This window comes from Acanthisitta chloris, unplaced genomic scaffold (genome assembly GCF_000695815.1).
Source record: "Acanthisitta chloris isolate BGI_N310 unplaced genomic scaffold, ASM69581v1 scaffold18913, whole genome shotgun sequence".
NCBI lineage: Eukaryota > Metazoa > Chordata > Aves > Passeriformes > Acanthisittidae > Acanthisitta > Acanthisitta chloris.
In genome coordinates this window covers 100,505-117,050 of record NW_008663486.1, presented here as the reverse complement: position 1 = coordinate 117,050, position 16,546 = coordinate 100,505, and the positions used below count along the sequence as shown (strand labels likewise).

Here is a 16,546-nt window from a genome sequence, read left to right as displayed (position 1 = left end):
TAAATTGTGTATAATTTTCATTAGAGGGAGAATTTTTCATCCTATGAAGGAAGTGACAAAAGACCTCATCTCTTGACTTACTGAGATCATCTGACAGAATAGGCAGAGCCTTTGGGAACAGTCCTGCCAAGTGACCTGGTACAAAAGCACTGCTGCCATTATCACTCTGTGCTTACACAGCAATATGCAAACATTACCTACTCTTCAGAATAGCTTAATGATTTACATGTGAATATTCCCTGTCTTTTAAATGGGGAAGTTCATACGGAAAAGCTAAATGCCTTGTTCAAAGCTTCCGAGACAATCTGTGGCAGAGATTAAAATTCAGAAAATTGTGAGGGTCAGACCCTAGTGTAAACCACAGGTCCAAGGGAAGAATCCTGAGTGCTTTTGTCATTAGCTCCAACATGTTTCTCGTGGTTGGATGATCTGTTGGAAACTCAACAAGTAGCAATTTGCTCAAATAGATAAGAAGTGTAACTGTGATCCTCAGATGGGTGAGAGGTAAAAAACTCATCATAAGCAAAAATGTTCTTATACCAAAACTACCCAAACCAGCAGATTTAGTGACATACCAGTAGGAACAACAAAAACTTTGCTCCTGTGAGAGATGCACCTGCTTAGATAGTTACTTGGGATTCAGATAAGTTTCTGAATTGGTAGTGGTTTTCCTCATGATCTAAATCTTTTGTATTTTAACTCAACTGTGATTACAAAGAAGATACAAAAAAACAGCAAATAATGTTCCGGACAAATGGTGTGGATTTTTTTCTTAAAACAGGTACCTTTCAGAGGTAACTCTGATTCGTTCATCATTAGATGATTGTTCCTCATCCTCTTTTTCCTGGAAGTATTCTTCTACACACTGCTCTTCAAACTCATACAGTTTTTTCAGCTCTTCATCATTCAGAAATAACTCTGCACAAAAGAGAAGAACAAAATAGAAGTTTCCTTCTGAACTTCTGGCAGTCAATTTAAATCCCATTTAGCAGCTCATTTTGGACATGGGCATATTGCAGATTCTACTCCTGCATGAAATGAACAGATGTTTTTTTAAATAGGGAATGAGCACTTAGCCAAAGAGGAAGGCAATGGAATGCATTATTACCATCATCTGCTTCCATGGCCATCTACTAGGGGTTGTGTGTTCTCAATGACTGTTGCACTTTTTCCTAGAAGTGCTGTGTGTTGGACAGAGTCAATTTGACAAGATAAAGACTAGGGCAATCTCTGCCAGTCTGACTGTTCCTTCATTCAAATACTGTACTTCAAAGGATGCCAGTTATAGGCAACAAATAAACCAACAGATTGTTCACAGATATTCTTTGGATAAGGTCTTCATAAATTTATAGTCATGTAAGGAAAATCCAAGGTGAATATAAGCTCTTGGGAACATTTCATCCTTTATTTGGATTCGTCTCTTTGCATTTGAAAGGAGTATTATATTTACTTTATGTTTGTTTGTTTATTTCTGTTTCCTACTGTGCAAGAATGTTTCCTGTGAAATGTAGACATAGAGGGATAATTGCGAGCATCTGATTATTTCCGTAAGGCATATAATGAAATTAATAAATAACAATTACAGAGTATGCTAGGAGAAGAATCCTCGCAGTTTCCCTGTGAAATGGCAGATAAATCTCTCAGTGATAGTGGGGATACTCCTAGACACAGATTGCTCATGATCACAGAGCTGACACTATAGATGACATTTGAAACCCTGATCCTTTCTTCTCAAGTTCCAATTTGCCCTTCCCAACATATGGACTTCACTAGAACTTGGTAACGCACTGGATTATGTAGATACCATCTCATTGTTTTAAGAAAGCATATTAAAGAAGGTCTTCATTAGCATCAAAGAACTGCATATTCTCAGGAGCTCACAGAGCCCAAGAGCTGTTAACTTGATACAAAATTTGGCCCGTACTGTCTTCTGCAAATACACTTGACCATCAACATGAATGAAATAGTTCAGCTTTGTACAAGCTGCTGCTTTCTGCTAATGGGGTGCAAAGAGCTCAATTTAGAGAAGATTTCTTGCATACTCAGCCCCCTGTCACGCTCATCCTGGTCTCCATCACCCTTCCTGCAGCGACAGCAGATTCGCTTGATGATTATGTAGATGTGGCTGAAGATAATCATTGGTGGTGGGAGGACAGGTCTGTCATGGAATGTCATGATCAGCTGGTACCGCTGGAACTTCCACACTTGGTTGGATATTGATTTCACCTCAAAGAAGGTGTTGCTGAAAGGAAACAGAGGTACAGTTTCTATCAAGTCCCTAATTTTACTTATCACTGTTGAAAAAAGCAGCAGCTAAGTAACAACATGGAGCCACATGACTTGCTTGGTTCAGCTATTTGTTGGTCCTGCTGATCTGATCATTAACTTGCTTATGATTTCACTACTCCTGTTGAGGGTAGCAAACAGAAGGTGCTCTGCATCCCTTATGCACCACCCAGAACAGTCCTCCTTTTAGCCCACTTGCTTCTACTGTATAAAGTCCTTTAGATGTTAATGAAAAGAAACTTGCACAATTTCTGCATCACATAATTGGTATTTCGGGAGTTGGATATAAACTATTTCTTTTAACACATGCCAGTGTTTGATGCTACACAAAGTATTAAATCCATGAAAAGTATTTTGTATGCTAAACTCAGAAGCTTCACATAGTTTGCCTTTAATATGCTAATCAGCTTGACCTACATAAAAGACTTTTCAAGTTTTCACAAAATGTCCTAAATTCAAACTTTATTCACTCAAACTTCTAATTCAAAAACACGCTGCATACTTGTAAAGGAATTCATTCTCGGAAGCCTCATAATTTTTATACCAAAATAAGGTGTGTTATAAAGATGCTTTATTTTGAAATTCAGTGGATATGAAGGAGTCTAAGTGATAGCATTCAATCCAGAAATAACAATAGTCATGGTTATGAAATACCAACTGAGAGAAAGCAGACTTGATATTTTGTCTCAGATAAAGCTTTTCAAGCTATTTCAAAGCATGTTCAGACAGCTCACTCCAATTCTATGGTGGTGATGATGTTGGCACTTTTTTTATTTGCTGTACACTTCTTTTCTAACTTGAGGATATTATATTCATAAAACCAGTTAAAACATCTCTTTAAAACCAAAGAATTCCTGTGTACATGTAGCTTTTGCTTTCTTTAGGTTAAGTATAAACATGATTATTTACCAATGGTAAATAACAATCTGTTTTCATTCTGTGTCTCCTTTGGAGCAGGAATTCCCCAGCTAGATGTCACCCCCTTGCAGCCACACTGGGATGGCAGGAGTTAACAGCATGACCTACTTCCCAAACTGCTGATTCCTTGGTCCTTCAGCCAATAATAGCTACCATTGTAAGATTCTTCTCCTTCTCCCTAGCTATGTGACTGGCATTTGAGCACTTGAAAATTCATGACCTTTTAAGCTACATACATCAAATGAAAGACAGGCTTTGTGAGCTGCAGATTTCTGGGCACATGATGTACTATTTTTGTGTTTGTGACACCAACTACCTATGCCAAGGAGCCCTCCAACACGACATGTCTAAGGGCAACAGAAATGGATCACCTGCTTTTCTCGGGTGGTGTGTTCAGAAAGTCTTGCTAGTAAACAGTTATTCCCTTTTTTTAAAAAATAAATCCTGAGGCCACGAGAGGAAAAGCATGCAATGGAACAGTAGGTAGGAAAAAAGCAGGAGAAATTTATTTAGTTTTACTCCAGAGAAGTCTAAATATAGATATGTGCACAGTGCACACTGCTTGGACTGGCCACAGACCTTGGCAACATGTAGTCATCCTTCCTCTTGGTTCAAGGCAATACAGACTCTTTTTTGGGGGTCATATAAGAACTCTGCAAGGACCTAATTTCTTTTTTGAAATGAAAAGCAAAACAAGAAATAAAAAAAGAAAAAGAAGGCAGGTGATGTAATGGGAATGACTCCTGCTTTTGATGTTCAGATTTCTGTTCTGCTGTTCTGTCAGTCAGAACTGCTAGTGGCCACATGGGCTTCTATTGTGGATGTAGAGGGTTCATGGATTATTTTTATTGTCTTTCCAGAGCAACCCTGAGGCCTTCACTATCCACTGGAAGGTAATTGGAAGTAGCCAGATTCTCTCATACACATTACTGCAATTGCTACAAATTCCCTCCACTCTTCTCCAGTGCATACACTACTGCAAGTATTTGCCAACCATATCTGTGAAGTAACAAGGCTCTGATTGCAAATGCAAACCCTTGCAGAACCAGTTGATGGGATCTCACAGAAAATTCATCTCAACAAAAAGATGCATGATCAGGTACATACTTGAAGACAGCAATCAGCAGGTTTACCAGCAGGATGTTTGCTACCAAAAGGTAACAGGCCATAATAGCAGGAGTGAGCCAAGCCCCTGGGATACACGGAGGGAGACGTTTACCATCATCATCATAAAGATTGTCCCCACAAGGTGCTGAAAAAAAACCAGGTAAGGTGTTTCACAAACTGCCTGGTACTTAAAAATACTATTCACATTTGTTTAATGCATAAAACAGCCATGAAATTCACCAAGCTAAACAAATTTTGTCAGGTTGTTTTCAGTAGCAAGTATGTATAATTTCTACTTCAAAGTCTGCTTCTAACTACAGCATATAAAACAAATTTCCCATATTAGTGAACAGAGAGGCAGCTCCAAGTTTACTGTACAGTGTGGCTTTCTCTTCAAATTCACATGGATTTTCTTTTTTCTCATAGTAATAGTCTAGGACAAGATCTTAATGTGCATACACACATACTCATAATGAAACTTAATTCTCTAACCAAGGAGTCCTGTTATACTTTTCTTCATAATTTTGTTTGAATGGACTAATTAAAGTACTGCCAAAAAATGCAGTAACTTTGTATCCAGGTTATCAAAGGGAATTAGTTGGACAATGTCACTTATGCATCATAATTTAGAATAAACTATTATTGTACTGTTGGTGTACTAGAAACAAGACTTAACAACCACATAATCTCAACTGAAACTTCTAATCTGGATCTGTATTAAAATAACATGTTTTTCCTCTGCTTGTTTTCAAATGAAACTATTGCAGTAGAAAAAACAAGATTCATGCCTGAATATTGAATGAGTGCTATAATTAAAATGTAACTAGTCAAGAAAAAGATTAATGACCATATTCAGCTAAACAAGATAACCAGCTCTCCAGAGACTTACGATTGATTTCCATGGCATAGACTGATCAGCATTCCAAAGGAACGAAATAGAAAAGGAGGCAGAGAGAGAGAAAGAAAGAAAACAATAGAATAATATAGAAACAAACCCCCAAAAAAAGATGATTGAAAATACATTTCTGCTGCCAAGAAAAGATAAGCAACTCAAATGTCAGAACAGTAGAGGCATATGCTTAGAAACAATGTCTTTGTTAAAAATGCACTGCATTGTGCAATTTCCTTTTCATGCTGTTTTCCCCAAATGTTACATATGGCAGTGAATTAATGATAGTAATAATATATCACAAAATGCTTCTGGCAGATGATCATTTAAATATACATGATATTTCAGGCAAGTAAGCAAAACTGGCAGTCACCACGAACACGAAACAACTCAGAATTATCACACAAAAATCATTCTTTTAGCTATTATGGAAACATTTCCTCTTTTTTTTTTCATGAACTACTCTGGCTTTGATTCTGTCAGCTGTTTCTAGTGAATAGCTGTGTTTCCATTAATAGTCATGATATTGTACACTGTAATAATATCAGCATCACCAAAGCCCATTTTGACTACCAGGATGGACACTTGCTTGCCAATTCCTAAGTGGTGATTGTAAGAAAAATCACACTATTGAAGGAAACTCAACCAGGCTTCTCTATTGTTTAAGAATATGATGCTGTTGAGTACTAGATGCCACTAACTTCTTCCTCACGGGCATCTTTTAAACAGAGTGAACCACACAAGAGCATCCTGGGTTGCATTAGGGAAACTGTTACCATCAAGTTAAGGGAGGTAATTATTCCCCTCCACTCAGCTCTGGTGAAACCACATCTGGACTTGTGTTTCTAGTTCTGGGCTCTCCCACAGAAATCAGACATAGAAATACCGGAAAGACTCCAGTACAGGGCCACAGAGTAATCTGTAATTAAGGTGATTGGACTGTCTGACAAATGAGGCAAGACTGAGAGAGCTTGAATAATTTAGTCTGGAGAAGGGTCAAAGGAGATCTCACCAATGTTAGAAATACCTGATGGTGTGTGGGAGAAAAGAAGAGAGGGTCAGACTCTTCTCTGTGAAAGGAGAAGAACCAGTGGGCAGTGGGCAAAGATAGAAATATGGGAAGTTCCATTTAAACCAAGTTGTCCAGAGAGACTGCAGAGTCTTCATCCTTCAAGATATTATAAACCTGACTGGACAGTCCCTGAGAAACCTGCTCTGATTTATCTGTTTTGAGCAGGAAAGTTCAACTAGATGATCTCCAAAGGTGCCTTACAACACCAGCAATTCTGTGGCTTGTGATCTTCATCTTTAGGTGACACCCTATCCTCAATGAAGCTACTGACAAAGTCTGACTACCTTCTTTCAGATGGAATATTTGATGTAATACATTTTCCATAAATTGTTTATAGCCCTGGGCCTTGGCAAAATGGCACTTGACTCAAAGTCAGGTATAACATAACAATCACTCCTCAGTGACTTCTGAGGCTGTTTTTGTGGTGTGTTTACAGAGAACCATGGAAAGATCAGAGTGAGAATTTCTTATTGAAAGCAAAAAGATCTTCAGCAGTCAGTCCATAGACTTCTACACATAATAAATTTACAGAACAATTGTAATGCAGCCTAGTTATACTAGTATAGCACCTTGCATAGCCATATAATTTCAATATTCAAACAACACAAACCCACACATTTCTCAGTTAGCTTATGTTTAGGCAACTGACACAGCAAAGCTTCTGACCTGGGAAGGAGCAAGTAGCTGAACTTGTGTAACCAGAAAGCCTGAACTTTTTGTCCCTTTTTGCACTGCTGAATATAAACTTCTAATTCAAAGGATGCTGAGTATATAACTGAGAAATAACTGGAAGCATGAGGGAAGACTGGGACACAACTTATGTTAAAGAGACCAGTAGGTTTGACAAGGTGTGAGTTTTGATTTATAAAGAAATCAAACTGTCTACATTGGCAAACAATTTTTGTTCAAACTGAAGTAGGATTTGAATGCACATAATGAGGTAAGGGATACTTGGTTTACAGTCACTTCCTCCCCATGGGAGAATTGACCCACTTGGGAGCCAGGACAAGTTCAGGATCTCTCATGTGCACCAAAACTGCAGTATCAGACAGTAAATGTCAGGATTTACCCTTCATTTATCAAGAGTAAGTTACTGTATCATAAGTTACATTAATGAGACAAGCATTCATTAAGAAAACTAAGATGACATGATTTTTGCAACAGTGTACATTGTTTAGAAACAGACTAATGACACTTCTTTCCTAAGCAATTAAAGTACCCTTTAATGACATTTGATAAAAAAGCTCCTCATGATGATGGGTCTATATGTTTTTTGAGCTCAGACCTCACAGGTTCTTAAGCCTTCCACTTCACTACCTGTCAGTATATGCAGATGACTGAAATAACACAGACACAAAGCTCAAACAGCAGCTCATATTATTTCAGCTAAAGTGCAAACTACATGGCACACACTAGAGGAGGCCAATGGCATGTTAGACTGTCTCTACAAATTTCAACTGCTAACACAAGATTAGCTGTTACTACAGGACAGTTTCCATCATCTTTAAAACAGTTATTTTTTGAAACTATGCAATTTTTCTGTAAGAAAGGCTATTTCCACATCGAATGCTAATCAAGCAGAGGTTTTTGTTTTGTTTTCCCACGGATGTAGAAAAGAAGAGCATGAGTGATTCATGAAATGGAAACATTTCTGAAAGCAGACACAGGTATGAATGGGAACAAAAATCTGTGAGCTCATTGCCTGTGCTGTGAGTTGGAGGTGAAAGCATATGTGTATTTCTATCTCATGTGCAAGGTGTTTATGTTTTTCTTCTGCTGTTGGAACTATTAGTAAAACTTGGGTTCAAAAGAACATTTCAGAATGATCTCTGTTGATCCCTGCAAGTAAACAGAACACTGAACACTGCTATACTTTTAGACAGGAGATTATTCCAGACTCTATCACTCTCAGTGTTAACTGAATCTGAATATAAACTGAGAGACAAGACATGCAGGTGAGGAACAGCAAGCGCTGCAGTCTCGGGTCTGTCTCAAGCAAACAACAATATACCATAAAGCAAAAGCACTATTTCCAAATTAAAAACAACCTTTAATTTGGATCTGATCATCTGCCTCAGAAACAGGAAACAGACTCTTACTATGAATTCTAGTCTTACGGTCTATCTGGTCTGCGAACACCTCTCCATAGATCATCCAGTAGGGCATGTAGAAGATGTTGCGCGCCAACCTCCACGAGGGCTCCTCGTCCGGGTGCAGGATGGCCTGGCGAGCTACTCCAAAACTCATCAGAACCACAAGCATGATGACCACAAAGTAGAGCATGTCAATCATCTGCGTGGAGAGACCACAGAGAGGCTCTTATCATCACCAGGTAGCACCAGCAGGTCTCTCTGCCAACGTGCATTAAAGTAAGCAAAAAAGTATCAAGAGCTAATCTTATTGACATTACTTTTTGATTTTAACTACTGCTCGTGAATTAAGCATATGTGAAAATGCAGAACCCCACAGTTATTTAAAGGAATACTAGTTTTATATTTAAAAATAGTTAAAATGCTAAGATCTTTGCTAACCCTCTCCTCCCTTGCATGGAGCACTGTGCTGAGCTTTCAGCACAGACCTGTTCTGTTGTTGCAAAGAGATGATATAATCATTGCTGTATCATCTCCTGGCCACAACTGATGGTTTTGTGGATGATCCTGGTGTATCTGCAATCTGTTATTGCAAGAGTATTTTGTCTTGTGCGTGTGTGAAATTCACATAGCAACTTGTTCACAGGCTTTGTTCAGAGTCCTACTCAATGGAAAAACTCTTTTTAAATCAGAACAGAATTTAATTTCCCATGAAGTTCTGAAAGACACAGTTTATCACAGTTTGGGCACTAACCATCTTTCCAATCATCATGACGTAAGGTCCCAGGTATTTGTTCACACCAAAGATATCTAGTACTCTAATGTACCAGAAAATGATATCTACACAGTAAATGACTCTTCCATAGCCCATGTAAGGCTGGTTCTGCAGGCGAAGAATTGCTCCTATAATAAATACTGAAATAGCCACCAGGTCAGTAATATTCCAGTATTCCTGGAGCCAAACTTTGATTTTTTGGCTCAGCTTGCCAGGCTCTGACATCAGAATCTGAAAAAAAGAAACAACGTATTACCAAGAAATCCTTAGGAAAAACTCCAAGTTGCATTTTTAAAGTAATGGTCATGAAAAAAAGACCAATGTTGTGACATTCAGTAGGTGTCTGAGAAATATTTTTAGTTACTAACAGGTAAAATTTACTTTCCATGGAATCAGAAAATGGTTTGTGTTGCAAGGGGTGTATGAAGAGCATCTAGTCCAACCCCCTGCCATGGGCAAGGACACCTTCCACTAGCCCAGATTATTCCAAGCCCCATCCAACCTGGCATTGAACACTTCCAGGGCTGGGGCAGCCACAGCTCCTTTGAGCAACCTGTGCCAGTGCCTCACCACCCTCACTATAAACATTTTCTTCTTTATGTCCAATTGAAACATACTTTCTTTCAGCCCAGAACAGCTGCCCCTTGTCCTGGCACTACAGGCCTTTGTTAACAGGCTCTCTCTGTCTTTCTTATAAGCCTCCTCTCAGCCTGTTTTCATAGCAGAGCTGTCCCAGCCCTCTGATCATTTTCATGACCCTCCTCTGAACCCCCTTTTCATTTTTGTTTCTATTTTGGCTTTATTAATCCTTTTTTTTTTTTTTGCTGCAGGTTTTAATAACATCTAAACTGGGAGATCTGACTTACTGGCTTGGCATCCATATGTATCTCCAAATACAGTTAGTATGAGATGTGGGAATTGCAAATCAGAGAAGGATAGGCTAAATGCAAACCGCATTACAGCCTGTGAATACCACAGAAGTTTTTATGCTATCTTCCTCATAGAAAAGTAAGGAGATCAATGAGATAGTTCTCCTGGCTAATTCCTCCAAACACCTCTCTGCTGCAGCTCTCATCAAGGACTGCACCAGTCATAACAGACAGTACCTACTGTGATTTCCTTCGTGGGTTCTGGCCCTGCCCTTCCCCAGAAATACCCAGAAGGCCTAATGAACATGGGGCATTTTTGCCTGAGCTTTCTGCCCAGGAAGAGAAGGGTTTAATGTATGTAAGTGGCCTATAGATGGGTTATACTCTCTCCAGTGATGGGCAGTTAGGGACTGTGAATATGAGAATCTTCTCTTGCATGTATGGCTTCTCAACCCTGTGCACAAGTCCATGCCATTATATCCTCTAAGAGCAAGCTTCATTTTAAGGATTGTGACATGTTGGTATGGTCAGACTTTACCTCTCTTACTTTCTCCAAAGCCAATGTCACAATGTAGGAGATGACAATCCATTCCTGGACTGATGGCCACCGTTCCATCCGCACCAAGATGATATAATTGAACAACATCAAATAACAAAGGTATGATATCTACCAAAAAAAATAAAATAAATCCTTTATGGACTTAAGGTGACAGATCCCAGGATCCTTCCAGTTAGGCAGTATTCAATTACTTGAGATGACTTACACACACACGAAAAGTGTCCACTAATTTCCATTACACAGTCCTACTATTAGGGTAAGTCAATATAGCTAACACCCAATTTTCTGTAACTGCTGGTGTGAATGTCAGACTGGTGGTGCTGGGATATTCAGTATGAAATGTTTACCCACCACCTATAATGTTGAGGCTCTTTGTGAAATATTCAGCTATTGAAGACCCTTACTTGCACAAGAAAAAATACTTTTTTTCTCTGAGGGGAGCAGACCTGCTGCAATGCCCCTCTATAACTGCCCTGCACACGGGCAGAGGCCATAGACCTCCAGCAGCTAAAGGAGTCACAGACTCTGTGAAACATATGAACCAGACAGCTGAATTATCTCATTTGTGGAAAGAAGCAAAACAGCAATTCTAAAGCACTCTAAATCAGGCCCTTTGTGCCTGGGGCTTTTTTAATCTACTAAAATATAATTTTTTTCCCACTGTGAAAACATGTTGAGTATTTTCCTTTGAAATTAAATAGGAATTTTGCTTTTAAATTATTAGTACAGGCAGCAGAAAGGGATCAGTATAGTGTTTTGTGATTACAATATGCTAAAACTAAAAACCTACGTATTATTATGACCTACTAGGTATCTGGCATCCTAACTTTAAACAAAAAAGAAACCACTATCCCTTTTACAGGGCACACATGAAATTTATGAGCAGTAGAATGACTTCATTTTCTGTTTCATTATAAATTGAGTGACTGGGTTGTGGAGCTTGCACTGAGTTTGGAGTATGAGCCAAGCACAGAGCCTCCTTCACACTGTGTAGAGGCTTCAGAGCCTAACAGCATAAGCTTCAGTTATTAATTTTGTTGTGCTACCTAAGCATTTTTCTCTGAATACTCATCAGATTCCATGAAACTCAGTGCTATATTTTATTACTTGGTTATTATTTTTGCATTGGAATCCTTTCACTTTCACAGGTGTAAGAAAGACAATCGTTATATCAATTTAATCATGATGACTTACTGTGTAGAACCAAAATTTGACAATAGGTGCATTATAGAATTCATAGATCTTTGTTCCAATTGGGAGGCTCTTTTGTTTTTTCTTTCCATTCTCTTCATCCCCTTTTCGGGAGCCTGTGTCTGCATTTGCATCCTGGAAGACCAAAGTTGTCAGATTTCATCAATATACAGTAGTAAAAATTGTACCTTTTCCTCAACTCCAGCCCCAGCCAACTGTTACCTAGGCAATGCTTCCTCTGAGCAACAGACCTCTTATCAAAAATAATAAAGTAGCAATTCTGTAAATCTGTGGAACTATACAGATAATTTACATGCCCTATGAATCCAGTCTATACACTCCCAAAACTCTTCACTTATTTATATCCCAGAGAGGCACTTGAGATTTTACCCTGAGTGAGCTATAGCATAATCAGAAAAGTTAGAAAACTGAGCACTATTGAGATGTTAGAACTTTTTAATAATCTCCATTACTGACCACATTTTCCTCCTCCTTTTCTTTGCCTTCCTCATTTTCTCTTGAGGTCTGGTAGGAATAATCATCATAACTCCGATACTCTAAGAAAAGGATTGTGGGAGGGAAGAGAATTCCCATTATAACCTGTGAATAAGAGAGAATGCAACTCAATAGTTATTTCATAACAAGGGAAATCCCATGAACAAAATTTTCTTTTATATTCTAGTTGAGATACTCTGCTATCCTCAAACTACAAAAATGAACAAATAATTCTTATGAAGCATTGGCTATAAGGGAATATGGCACCCTGGAAAGTCTCCCATCTCCACAAATACTCTGCAATTAACAAATTGTGCTCCAGAATTGGTGTTGTGCAGAGAAATCATGCCATGGAGTAGACACAGTGGTGGGTAGAAGAGAACTTCAGGACTGTTACTGGAGTTTAGAGTTACCTTAGTCACCTGCTATAATTGGTTTTAATAGTTAGAAAACTTATGAAAGGTAAAATAAGCTTTGCAGATAGCACTGGGAGAATTCTGTTACTATATGAGATTGCTTAGATACAGAACCACAAGTTAAGGGACAGACAAGGAGCAGAGAAAAGAATGCAGGTAATGAAACTAGAACATCAGGAGCTTGATTAATTCTTTGGAGAAAAGAAAGGAAAATAATAAACAGATTTAGAAAGCAGCATGATGCAATCTGAAAGGCAGGACACTTGCCTGAAGATTTGAAACAGGTTTAAGGAGACATGGGAAAGTGGAAATAAATTGAGAATGACAGAGTGCAATGTGTATGTCAGCAGACTTAGGAGTGTGACCTGGGAAGACAGGTATGGCACTGTGTCAGTAGTGGGGGATTTAAGGAAATAAGGGGGTGAGGCTGAAGGTGGCACCAACAGGATGTGCCTCCATATGGGTGACAGCAACTGTGCAATAAAACAAAGAAAGTATTACAGTCACATGAAAACACACAAGCAAACACTGCTCTGCTTCCTTAAATCTGACTCACTTGTGTTTCTTTTGTGCCAGCCTCCTCACATTACACGGGTTGGTTTTTTTTAAACCCAACAGTTAGGAAATATTAAAATCCGTTAAGAGAGGGAAAAAAATCCACAGAGAGGGAAATAAAAATCACAGTTTGACACAGTGCAATTGCACAGATTTCACTCTTCAACACTGAGTCTCAACTCTGTGTCTTCTGGTACAATATTAAGCCATCTCAGAATCATGTGTCCACATCTGGTTCGTTTTATCACTATTCCCACTGCATGGACCCCTAATGGAGAACTTTTTGCTTGTATGCAACTAATTTTTAATCAAAGGAGTATGTTCTCAATTAACAGATCTCATGATCTATTGAAAGCCACAACTTGTCTCTCAGATACCAATCATGTTAAGTCTTTTATGGAGTTATATTTTCCTTTGTCATGGGGTAATGTTCCTTAGATACTTTGACTTTGGAAACAAAAGAAATTAGCTTTAAAACAGGTGTGTTCTTAAAACATCTGTAATTTGTAAGCCAATTTTTTCTATGCAAACACTATATATAATGTAGTGTTATATGCAACAAAATGAAAACACTAGAGAAGTACCTTAAGGCCTGGGTTTTTCCGCATGCGCAGTCGCCCCATCCACATATCAGTTAAGAGCATCTGGCTGCAGGTGTGAGCAATGAAGTCTCTGTGTTTAGCTGCCACAGCCAATTTCAGGCAGGTAGAATTACTCCAGTTTTTCAGTTCATAGGTCAGTAGTTTCATGGCAATCTGCTCATCGTGTTTATAGGACTGATCCAAGAGTTCAACAGCCAACTGGCCAAAATCTCTGGAAAATGCAAGGTAAGCCCAGTGAGGTTTGACTTAGAAACCAGTGTTTATTTGCATTAATTAATTCTGTTCATAGGCATCATATTTATCCACGCACATGTACAATGACAAGAACAATTGAGTCTCAGGCTTGATTTGGGACAGTCTAGAAGTTCCAAACAAATTGTTAGTGACCAGAGAGAATTTGCGTAGACCACTAACATCTTAAGGACAGTTTAGATGTAGCATCAGGTACCCCTTAATTTATGTGAATAAATTCTGAAAATAACCGTGTGAAATAAAGCTAGCTAGTTTTACAGAGAGAGAAGCTGAAGAAAAAATGTATTCTGTCAGAAAAAGTGCAAGTCTTCTCCTTGCTACTGTTGCCTTGAGATACTGAGATCACATTTTGGTTAGTTTATTGTTGCTAAATTGTCTCCAAATGGCATTCCATGAAACTCCATTCTAGAAATGAATTGTAGTTTATTAAAATAAAGCTTGTCACAGGTCAGACAACCCCTTGTATCAAGTAGACATGAAGTCTGGTCTGCATCTACTAACTTTGAGTTGTTGTCCAGATCTTGAGAGATGTCATCCACCAGCTCACTCTCAGAAGACTCATGGGCCATAGATTTATACAGTTTACAAGCCACAAGGGCCTTGGCCATGGACTCCTCCCCTCGCTGCCAGAGGAAGAGAGCCATCTTTTGCCTTTTCATCAGCACGGCCCAGACCATCAGCTCGTGGAAGGGGTACTGGAAGCGACTGACTTCCGGGTCATCCACATCGATATCGATCTCTTCCTCCTTCTTTTTCTTCTTCTTCTTCCCTTTGGTGGGAGGCTCATCGTCCTGGGAAGAAAAGAAGAGAAATTGTTCCCATCAGTTTTTAACAGCTTCGCTGACAATGGCATCATGCAGAGAACGTGTACTGAGAGGACATGTTAATACTTAAAAGTTCTAATTTAGTTTTGCTGTAACGAACGCCGGTAGGATGTGGCATATGACAGAGCATGCACTGGGCTAGCACACACAGCTTCATATTCTATTCAGGGGACTGTTTCTTGCATACTGAAGGCATCTCTTCATGCTGCATTGCACACACATCTCTACTGCATGTGGAAGTGCACAAGTCGATTTGCAACAAATTAGTATCTAATTAATTCCTCTGCAGTGTCAGTGGAGCTCTAACAAAGCTGAATTCCCTAGCAATAGGTTCCACTGTCATTTCTGATTCAATATCTCTGTATCTATCATCCCTGAAGAACAGTGCTGCGTATCCTACAGGTATCAAAGCAGTTTTCAGACTGACATGCAGGTGAAGTGGCAACATGCAAACAGAAAAGATGGGCAGACAGTGCCCTTAAGAACAGCAAGATACTGAAGGGTGTCTTCACCTTTGAATAAGCAATCTTGTCTCTTATGTATGCAGTGCAAACTGAAGGTGTAAGTTTCCCGTGTCTTAAAGGGATAGGGAGGATAGGCCATTACTACAGGAACCAACATGGAAGTAACTGAAGGGAAGTAGTGACAATGTAGCAGGATCCTGAAGGGAGAAAAGCCATGATTGGGAAAATTAGGGTTTAAATAAAATAGGAAGAACATTGCATAAATAGGTGTAGACAGAGCTTGTCATCATTGTAGACCCTGATTCCAGTCTCAGAAGTGGATTGCAAGAAAAAGCAACTACCATTCCACAAAATCAGTTCTTGTTCAAGCAAGCTCAGCATAATGCACTATTTTTCAATAAAATATGAACTTAAATCCAAATTCAGAGTTCAGCCTCACACCCTAGGCTTCCAAAGGCAACTCCTCAGATCAGCAATTAAGTATACACTTCTCTTTAAGCAGTTTTAAGAACTGCAAGTAGTGACCTCTGTCTCCTATGGAAAATTCCGAAGTCAGAAATTGCATAAAGATGCACAGAACATAAAATCTCTGAAGCACAGAACATAAAATCTCAAAGGGAGGACCAAAAATTAGGTCCTTTCTACACTTGGTTAAAACAAATCAAAACAAAACTGTAGGTAAGAAAGTCCTGAGGCTAACATTGGAAATGGAAAAAAAACCCAAACCCAAACACTTTGAATCACATCGATTTACTGACCACTTCAGCAAAAGAAATGTTAATTGCCTGAAGACTATTGAGCAGAGCTTCAAGCAGTTCTAAAGATGCTACCCATTAAAAAAATGGTCAGAAGCATTTCACAGAACATTTGCAAAATGGAATATCCTGTCTAGTTGAAATTTACTGTAAGTCACAGAATGAAAAAGCTAAGAGCAAGAGCAGAACTGTACCAAGAAACATTCTGATAAAACCTGTATTTTACAATAAATCCAACTTACCTCCATCCCTAGTAGTTTCAGAGCTTTGGGCTGAATATTAGAAAACAGAAAAGAAAATCAGTTAGATGGGAAGGAAAATTCAAATACCAAACAAGACCAAGCAAACCCATTTTCATTTACAAATGTGCTGTATTTATTACTAAACTTGTTGTTCTAAACAATTTTACCAATAACACTGCAATTAA

General features: G+C 38.8%; 1 protein-coding gene across 1 annotated transcript in view; it reads right to left on the bottom strand.

Annotated features, from left to right (window-relative positions):
• Window positions 1-16,546, bottom strand: part of TRPM1 (transient receptor potential cation channel, subfamily M, member 1) — a gene marked incomplete at its 5' end in the record, with an annotated part of 37,998 nt that overhangs the window by 2,376 nt on the left and 19,076 nt on the right. The window contains 12 exons of the mRNA XM_009071020.1: window positions 786-918; window positions 2,043-2,242; window positions 4,312-4,456; window positions 5,201-5,221; window positions 8,390-8,564; window positions 9,117-9,368; window positions 10,545-10,673; window positions 11,760-11,891; window positions 12,234-12,356; window positions 13,807-14,035; window positions 14,578-14,867; window positions 16,362-16,391. Coding sequence (XP_009069268.1) covers window positions 786-918; window positions 2,043-2,242; window positions 4,312-4,456; window positions 5,201-5,221; window positions 8,390-8,564; window positions 9,117-9,368; window positions 10,545-10,673; window positions 11,760-11,891; window positions 12,234-12,356; window positions 13,807-14,035; window positions 14,578-14,867; window positions 16,362-16,391 — 1,859 coding nt within the window. The remainder of the gene's footprint in view (window positions 1-785; window positions 919-2,042; window positions 2,243-4,311; window positions 4,457-5,200; window positions 5,222-8,389; window positions 8,565-9,116; window positions 9,369-10,544; window positions 10,674-11,759; window positions 11,892-12,233; window positions 12,357-13,806; window positions 14,036-14,577; window positions 14,868-16,361; window positions 16,392-16,546) is intronic.